At 32.9% G+C, this 9,841-nt stretch overlaps 1 protein-coding gene across 1 annotated transcript; it reads left to right on the top strand.

Moving 5' to 3' along the window:
* Positions 1–4,753: 4,753 nt before the first annotated feature.
* LOC124848161 (cytochrome c6, chloroplastic) lies at positions 4,754–8,441 on the top strand. The gene is made up of 6 exons (XM_047325808.2): positions 4,754–4,913; positions 5,029–5,149; positions 7,280–7,377; positions 7,473–7,504; positions 7,741–7,804; positions 8,132–8,441. The coding sequence occupies exons 1-6, from the start codon at positions 4,854–4,856 to the stop codon at positions 8,270–8,272; spliced, it is 516 nt and encodes a 171-aa protein (XP_047181764.1). The 5' UTR covers positions 4,754–4,853; the 3' UTR covers positions 8,273–8,441.
* Positions 8,442–9,841: the final 1,400 nt, after the last annotated feature.

Raw genomic sequence — 9,841 nt, 5'->3', positions numbered from 1 at the left:
AATGCTGCTTATGAACCATATGTTGTCTACATTCGTATGTTTATATTCATTTTAATGATTTATATCATCTACCTCTTTCATTTAAATTAATTATATTTTTCAAAGACAAAATTTTCACAAGAAAACCAACAAGACAACATCATGGTACAACGGATTATTAAAAGACACTCATTACATGAAAGAATAGAAAAAATAAAACTAATTTAGTTTGCGACATGTCAAATCCATTGTATAAAGTCAAAAATAGCCTATCAACTTAAATAGCATAACTTGACTAAGTTAATTATATTATATAGTTGATAAAAATATATTTAACGTTTAATGATTTTTCTTCTAATCTAAGTCTAATGTCTTCTAGCAGCTACATTTTAAACTTCATATATATATATATATGTTTGCTAACGCGCGTACGACTATTTTTCAGTTGGTACATTTTAGCAATGTGTACCGAGTTTTAATAGACAAAAATACCCTTATATCATGGATTCTAAGTTTTACGGTTAAGGGTATTTTAATAAATTTCATTCTCAAAACTAAAAAAAACCCAAATTCTTACCGACCTCTCTCATTCCTCCCAACCCTTTCTCTTTCATCTTTCTCACTTCAACCTTTTCTCTGACATTCCACTATAGCCCCAATTAAAAATCCACCTTCCTCACTTATCCAATTTGTGTGTGCGTGAAAAAGAGTATGGAGATGCGAGAGAAACAAATTGGATAAGTAAGGAATGTGGATTAGGGTTAGGCAAGTGTTTCTGATTTTTTCAATTTGGGCAATGGTAAGGATGATAGAATGAGAGAGAAAGGCTTGAGAAGAATGAGAGACGTGAGTAAGGATTTGGGGGGTTTCTTTTTCTTTTTTAGTTTTGAGAATGAAAATTATTAAAATATTCATAACCTAAAAAGTTAGAATTCATAATATAATATATAAGGGTATTTTTGTCTACTAAAACCCGACACACATGGTTAAAATGTACTAATTGAAAAGCATGCATACGCGCATTAACAAACTTTATATATATATATATATATATATATATATATATATATATATATATATATACCAAAAAAGAAAATAAAATAATAGACAAAAATTTCTACACTTAGTTATACTTTTCTTTACGACAGTGGTACAAGAGATAATATTTAAAAGAAACAATTTAAAAAAAAAAGTGATTTTGGTTTTTTAGACAATGGAAACGCAGCTCAATACATTCTTTTAAAAATAACTGAGTGATAAATTGATTTTAAGATTAATATATTAAATTTGTTATAAATTTGTATTACCTATGACCATGACTATTAGTACGACTCCTTCTTGACTTTCGATCTACTAAATCGTATGTACTTGGTCAATTTCTATTCGACTAATACAACATCACATAAAATACTTAAGTACCATGATTTATGGTTAATTACGATAATTCAAAAGCTAACAATCATTTAGGTCAATGGGTTGAGGTTTATTCAAGTAAAAATTCATAAACAATAAGTATAAATAATATTTACGAGATATGTTAATGACGTTTCCTTAATTATCACATTTGTAGTTTGCTGACACGATAGGTTAACTTGAGCGTCAAAGTATCTTTTGCAGACACAACTCGATTCTGTCTTAGGGAGAACAAGCATTCAAGAAGAGAACGAGTATTATGGAAATTGAAGGTTGGAAGCACTTGAAGAGTATTTGGAAGTCTTTGCAGGGTACACACTCGATTTTGTATGAACAATTGATAATGGAAGCAGCTCCACAGTTCAAGTGAGAGCTCCTCCAAACTCAGAATCGTGGCAGCGGAATGAGTTGAAGAATGAAGACGCGAATGCACATCAGGTGTTCGATGAATGGTTCAGTGGAGGTTTGGTGAGTGTGTGAGGTTTCTCAAGCTTAGAAAGCCTTCAAAAAGGGAAGGAAGCTAGAGGAGAGAGTGCATAATAAGAACAAAGAAGTGAACTCTCAAAGAATAAACCTCGAGTAAACTCAACAACATTTCTTTATCATTTCAAAGTTCATTTTACAAAGGAGTTGCATCTCTCTTTTATAGTGAAGAGAGAGCTCTAAATCTTGCTTTGCAAGCTTCTACAATATACAAAGGAAGTGTGCTTGAGACGCTTCAGAGCTTCTTGGGCCACAAGTCTCACAGAAAACACATTAAAAACGTGTTTAAAATGTTGAATTCTGGTGCGTTTTAGCTAGGCACGAGCAGTAGATGGTTGGGCGCGATTACCAATTCGGAAGCTAAATTTACATGCATTTCCAATCCGGAAGCTATTAGCTTCAATCCGGAAAACACCCTTTTTCATCCCTTCTTTGATTCCTTTGATTCCTTTGGCTCTCCAAGCTTCTTTGGTTGATTCTCCATGGTCTTCAACCTTTATTCAAGGCCTGTAAAACAATGCAAATATTATTTAGCAAAGTAAATTCATCTAAGACATAGATAAGGAAAGAACTTTAGAAATCCTTATTCTACTTCCCTTTCTTTAGTCTTAGTTTAAGTTGTTTCTTCTTTATATGGAAAGTCCTAAAGGAGTTGTCATCAATTGACACCACCATGGGGCTTACTTGTATTTTGTGAAGAAAGCATTTATGGTGTCCACAAGAAGCAAGATGGTTAGAGAAAAAGAAGTAGGACCCTCATTGGCTGATATAGCCTCTATCCTAGACGCCCAAGTGAAAATGTAGTAGGAGTTCACCAAATTTAAGAAAAAAAGTGTTGAAGAGATTAACGCTCTAAGGTAGGAGAATGACGGGCTGAAAAGGAGGATTAAGATTGAAGGAATGACTATTAAGGGAAAGGAGAAAAAAACCCTTGATAACACATTATCAATGAAAAACCTCAGCCTCACACCGGTCTTGTCCGTGGGAATGAAGAAGAAAACAAGTATAATCTTATCCCAAAGACACACAACTCCTCGATAGTAGGAGGAAACTGCTAACATACTTTCATAGAGGGTATCACTAATACCCTCTTCCTAAGAAATGGAAGGATATTACATTGGACCGATATGATGGTAGCACCAACCTAAATGAGCATGTTGTCGTCTATACTACTCAAGTCAGTTTGTACATGATTGGTGATGCCATCATGTGCAAGGCTTTTGCCACCACTCTAAAAGGGGAAACCCTAGAGTGGTTCACTCACCTTCCCCATATTCCCTCAACCCTAGAGTGTGTATGTTTAGTTGAGCTATTTGTGATAATTGTTGAGCCATAGGTGTTGTTGGCCGTGTTATTATGTTTTTTTTGCTGATTTGTGTGGTTAGTTGTGTGATGTTTGAACATGATTGTATTGTGTGTCATTGATTGTATGTGTGTGAGGTTAAGACAAGTCATTTTGTTGTACCTAGTAAATCCAATGATGATTCTTTTGGTCGTGCGATGCGGGAAATGGGTCCTCTTCGGTTGTGCAATGCGGGAAGAGGATGAGTTTAAGTGTTGTCGGTTATATTGAACAGGTGGTATGGTATGGTATTGGGGATAGACCACAAGTGTTTGTGGTAATGTGTTTATTGTGTGATGTAAATGTGTTTGCCTTTATGGATTGGGGAAGGATACCTGAATAGGGTGGATGAGTGTACTTATTGTGTATTATCTTGTATTTTTTATTGTTAGCTAACCATTGTATGTTGTGGTTGTGATTTTCACCTGCGATGATCATTTTTATACGAAAACAATGATGTTGGTGCTTAGTGGAGTGAGAATACACATGGGAAAATAATGAGAGAATTTTTATAATATTTTGAGAAAGTAATAAAGTTTATGTTTAAATTTTTTTAACATTATAGGTTGTAATTGAATTAATTGTTTCTTTCAAATGATTTTAATTATTTTCACTGAAAATAATGAAATAAAGTTTTAAATTTTGCACTATTTTGTTATGATATTAATTATGCGTGCCATCCTAAGATGGGGTGTTACAAATGGACACAAACTCAAGTAAAAATCCATAAACAGTAAATCTAAATAATACATCTTAAGATATATGTTAATGATGTTTCATTGATTACTATATATATTGTTTGATGATGTAATATGCTAACTTGAGCTATATTTTTTTTTTTGCATACATAACCACTTTCCATTTTGAGGAGAATTGACAAGGATGAGTAGATTAGAGATAGAAGGTTGGAAGTGCTTTAAAAATCTTTGAAAATCTTTTTAGAGTACACATTTGATTAATTTGACTATGTAAGAACAAAATTGATTTTAATAGAAATATGAAATGTTTAGTAAAAATGTGATTTCTTTTAACATGTGATTTATATAAAAAATAAATTTAATCTCAATTTAAAGTCAAATTATTAAATTAAACAAAATTTAAAAAAAATTACATTGAATTGAACAAAATAAAGTAAAATTGAAACTAAATCGAAAATAAAATAATAATTAATATTGATTTCACGTCTACAAATGACACTTGACAATAAACATGACACTGACACTACTGACATTTGACACTAATTTAACTAATAATATAATATTAACTTATGTAAACAACTTCTTTTTAAATTAAAAAAGATTAAAAAAATTAAAAAAAGTAGAAACCGACACCTTTCATTAATTATTAAAACATTGTTAAGAAAATGATCAAATTAATGAAAATACAATTAGAAAAAAATGGTGAAATTAATCAAAATGGATGAAAATTAAAACTTGGGAAAAAAAAACCAAAGTTGATCTCACCAATACAGAGATCATTTAAGGCAACAATCAATTAATGTTTTCATAAGTATAAAAGATTAAAAGATTGTAGATGAGCCTTAAAAAATAAATACATTTGTCAGGCTCTCCTTTGCAGACACACTATCCAGTTTCAGTCGCGCGTTGAGCCCTTCTTATGCATCGAAACAAACGAAATGAAAGTTGCTTCGTTGATTTCTGGTTCCACTGATTACACTCGCCTCTTCTCCATTAAGGTAGAACACTCTTATCTTGCTCACTTTCATTGTGTGATTTTGAAAGGTGTTATGTGTTAACCCAGAAAAAGAAACTGACAAGTAGAACACTGGCTATTGAACTGTTGATTAAAAGGACAATGCGATGAGGGAAAAGAAGCCAATTCTTGCATGGGAAGAACTGAAGTTCTTCAAGAGTTTGGCTCCTCCTCTTGTGGCTGCTTTTCTTGTCTTATCTCCAATTTGCACCACTCCACGTGAGTTCTCTCATCACTCCTTTCCTCTTTAATGCTTCTGCTTTTGATTCAAACTGCATCACTGTCAACATGCAATTACCCACTCTTTGTTTTATACATCAACTTTTAAAAATCAATCCTTTTTTTTTTCTCATGGGCATTGCTGCCGAAATAGTACCGAAAATAATTTAGATTTCATAATATTTGAGTATCTTAGTACAATTGTACCGTAGAGAGATTCGATTGTTTTCAGGATTGAGTATTGTTGAAAGGACTGATTTCTTGAATCCCAATTGAATGAGATGTACAAATATGGGAGATTCATATCAATCTAGAAACTCATCTTCGATGCATGATTCTTCTTCAAGGATACATACATCTAACTGAACAATGAATAAGTAATATAACTGACCTCTTATATTGTTATCCTATTACTGTGTAGGATAACTGTGTTGATTTTTATAATGATTAACTTTGAAAGTTATATTGAAGATAATTTATAGTTTCTGATTAATTGATAGAAAAAAAAAATACTCTTTTACTAAATATTTTTACCTTTTAAACTTTAGAGCATCTGTAATTCAAATTACAGAGTTTGTTAGACAGTTCAAAGGGTGTTAGTGTCTTCGTCAATACCATGTAAAAGACACCTCTTTGAATAGAATAGGGAGGGTGTAAGTGTAAGGATGTACATTTGAAAATAATACAAAAAATTATCGTTCCGTGATTTCCTTCGTCTTCCTATGTGTGTGTGTGATTTCTTCCCAAACAAATTGGTATCAAGGGCTAGGCTGATTCGTTAGTTGTGGGGTGCGTTCATGTACTGAAGAACCTGAATTTTGAAAAGGAAGAAATGGCGAGTTTGGACAATGTTGTTTCTAGTAGTTTATCATTGTTTGAAGGAAAGAACTTTGATGATTAGAGGGTGAGGGTAATTGTTATATTCTGTTTCCAAGACGTAGGAGAAGTGGTGAAGGTGGGATTTCATGAATTAGGAATAGATGCTACTGCCAATTATAAGGAAATTTATAAATAATTCAAGAAACTTGATTGCAAGGCCCGATTCTTGATTAAGAACTATGGTGGTGCTGACAAGACAAAGAAAATCAAGTTTATGACTTTTAGAATCTGCTGCAGATTATTTCAATAGAATTCAAATACTGGTGAATGGAATGAGTCTTGCAAGGAGGAGCTCTCAGATCAGCAGCAGGTTGTTGACAAGATCTTGAGAACTTTAACTTGGCATTTGATCATGTTGTGGCAAATGAAGAATCAAAGGCCTTGATTCAATGAGTATTGAAGAATTACATAATTCACCCCATGCACAAAGAATTAATGAGAGGAGGAATGCTGATAAGAGAAGGCTCCCGAGCAAACATTACAAGTCTAAAACAGTTTAAAAAATAAAGGGAGTTCGAACCAGAAAGGGAATGGGAAAGGAAAAGGGAAAGGAGGAAGATTGAATGAATCAACTAGTGGCCAAGACCAAACTGTTCAAGATCAGAGTGATTTGACCACCAAAAGATGATTTTTTTAAGAACTCATTTAAATGAAAATTTTAGTCAGGGATTTATCAACCAACACACTCATATTTCAGGGACTAATTTGAATTTGTACTCAGAGAAAATGTATTGAACTAGTTTGAGATAAACAAAAATTGGTTGACTTGACACACTACTTAATTGGTTAACAGGTTTCCTTCTCGCATATATGCCACACTGTGACCATCAACTTCACATCGTCGATCCTCAATTTCTCTCTTTTTACGAAATGTTGCAAAATTGCATAGTTGCTTAAGGATCAAAGAACATCACTCAAGGATTGAATGATTTACCGCACCTCTACATCCAGAATTCTGATCCATTGCTAATTGTCAGTTATAACAAAAACGGCATAGGGTTTCAGACTGAAAATTCATCATCTCATCCCATGCTTGCTTTTTTCTTTTTTTGATCGGCCTCATCTCTTGCTTGCGAAGTATTTGTGTGCCCAATAGGCTGAAATCCGTTTCTTGTTTTGGATCAACTTTGTTATTGTCTGAAATCAAGTATCTCTTGAGAACTAGTACTTCTGGACTTGTTAGCTATTTTATAAGGAAATATTTACATGTAAGAAACATGTAATTCATGTTTATTTTCTTGTGCTCTGCAGTTTCAAGTGCTCAAGCCGTAGATTTTCAGAGAGGAGCCACATTGTTTCGTCAAGCTTGTATTGGATGTCACGATGCAGGTGGAAACATAATACAACCGGTGAGCATCCCCTTATGCATGCATGACATCTCCTTATATCCTTGCAGACTCAAATTTTTTTGTTCATTATTGTTTTCCACTATTTTAACTTACAGGGGTCAACTCTATTTACAAAGGATTTACAGAGGTAATTGGAGAGAAACTAAGCACCCTCGTGATGAATTGAAAATATGATGGAGAAAGAAAGCTTTGAAATTTTTAAGGATACACTTTTGAGTACCAACTATTTCATGAGTTCGTTCTTTGGAACATCAGCAAATGTGAATTTAAAATTGACAATTTGTTGGCCTCTAGCGAAAGGTGCAGTAAACTTCTGACTATTTTTTGATATATCTTTGAACTTATCCAAATGTTACTCAACAGAAATGGAGTTGATACAGAAGAAGCGATTTATCGTGTCACTTACTATGGCAAAGGACGAATGCCAGTAAGTTATCTTGTGTAGATTTAAAGAATGAAATCATTATACATTTTAGTGTATGCATGCATTCTCTTGTCTTGGAGGAGTTAATTTAAATCATAGAAATGAAATCATATTCTTATGAAACATTACAATTTTTATGAGTTGGGGTATGTGCATTTAAACGGTTTAGTTTAGATTTGGGGTATGTTTCATTTGTTAAAGAAAGCCAAAGAAAAGTGAAACAAGCTAACTCACCCTATCACACGTATATACACAGTTAATATATTTCACTTGATGCCTTAATATTTTGTTTTTCATTGTTCATATTTTATGTCTTGCACTTCCATGCAGGGCTTTGGTAAAGAGTGCATGCCACGGGGTCAGTGCACATTCGGAGCTCGTTTGGAAGATGAAGATATCAAGATATTGGCTGAGTTTGTCAAGTTGCAGGCTGATCAAGGGTGGCCAAGTATAGACACTCAAGAAAAGTGATTTAATTCATGTTTGGTTCCACTTATTTGTAAAATATAACTGTTTATTTCTTTTAACTTTTTTTTTTTTGAAAACTTTTGAAAATAAATTATTATTTATGCAGTATTAAGCTGAACAAAACATGTTGACATTCCCGTTAAACAACAATGTTGCAAAAAACTCTACTCTATGTCAATATTTTAATATAATAAATTTAAGTTTAATTGAATCTTATAAAACTGATTTAATAAGATAAAATTTATTTATTTTATATATAATAATTTACTTTTATCTGTGAAATCTTCTATTGGTAAAACTTTACACATAACTTTCAATACTATATTGCTTGCCAACAGTAATATTGTCACGTAATTAGTTCCCATGTGTGTCAACACCTGTCACCACATGTCATATTCTGCTTCTCTTGGTTATACGTGTTTAAAATTGTATATATGTCTTTTCCTTGTATCTCTTAATCAAGATAATTGAAATCATATTCTTTTTTTTTTTTTCTGTTTACCTTCATTATTTCCTTTTATTTTTTTCTTAACCCTTACATGGTATTCAGAGCATCTTTTCCTCATTATGGCTTCTTCTACATCTGCCGTTACCTTGTCCAATTCCTCTTCTCCTTCTAATTCCTCTTTTCTTTCACAAACTTTCAACACACCAATCTCCCTCAAGCTGGATGAGATTAATTTTCTGATCTGGGAACAACAGGTTATGGCTACTATTCGTGGTCTCAAGTTGCTACACTTCTTGGACAAAACTGCTACTTCCCAAAATTTTCTCAATGTTGGTGATCAAATGGCCAACATGATAAATCCAAAATTTCTTGAGCATGAATAATAAGATCAACTTGTTGCATGGCTTCTAGCGTCTATGACATCAACAATCTTGACCAAGATGGTGGGTCTTCATTTTGCTGCTTAAATCTGGTTCAAGCTTCAAATGTACTGTGTCTCACACTCGGACAAAGATCAAGAAGCTCAAACTTCAATTAAAAACACCAAATAATGATCGCTCGGTGTTTACCTATCTCAATGACATAAAGAAAATTATTGATACGTTGGTAGTTATGGTAGCTCATCTTTACTCTGAAGATTATATTGAGGCAATCCTTGATGGCTTATAGGATGAGAATGATCAGTTATATTGAAGCTCTTCTTATGGCACAAGAAGAACATTTTGAACGACACAGCAATTTTTATCAAACTATTATTCAAGCAAATACAACTTATACCAAATCTCGTTTCTAGAATAAAGCCAATCGTGGTGGTTCTTCCCATACCAATTCTCGCAGGTACGTGGCAAAACAAAACTCTGTTAAATATGTAGAAAACTTGGCCACATTGCCACAGATTGTTGGCACATATATGATCAAGATAAGGATTCAAATATTCAACCTAAGACATCTCAATTTCCTTCTACAACAAGTTTAAGACAGAAACATCTAGTCTTGGAGTACATTCCATTATTCTTGATCCACTATGGTACCAAGAAAGTGGAGCATCCCATCATGTTACAAATGATATTAATTCCTTCATAAAATAGGTTGTTTGCACAGAAAATTAAATTGTGAAATATTTA

Source organism: Vigna umbellata, chromosome 7, assembly GCF_029865625.1.
Source record: "Vigna umbellata cultivar VRB3 chromosome 7, Vumbellata_1.0, whole genome shotgun sequence".
NCBI lineage: Eukaryota > Viridiplantae > Streptophyta > Magnoliopsida > Fabales > Fabaceae > Vigna > Vigna umbellata.
Note: the sequence above shows the minus strand (reverse complement) of the source record. Positions and strands in the feature narration are given on the sequence as shown.

What these genes read in the sequence shown, in the direction of transcription:
- LOC124848161 (XM_047325808.2), top strand. Translation starts at nt 4,854, where the DNA reads ATGAAAGTTGCTTCGTTGATTTCTGGTTCCACTGATTACACTCGCCTC. An exon ending in TCCAATTTGCACCACTCCAC is followed by an intron (nt 5,150 to 7,279) that starts GTGAGTTCTCTC and finishes TGTGCTCTGCAG; the next exon opens with TTTCAAGTGCTCAAGCCGTA. An exon ending in ATGGCAAAGGACGAATGCCA is followed by an intron (nt 7,805 to 8,131) that starts GTAAGTTATCTT and finishes ACTTCCATGCAG; the next exon opens with GGCTTTGGTAAAGAGTGCAT.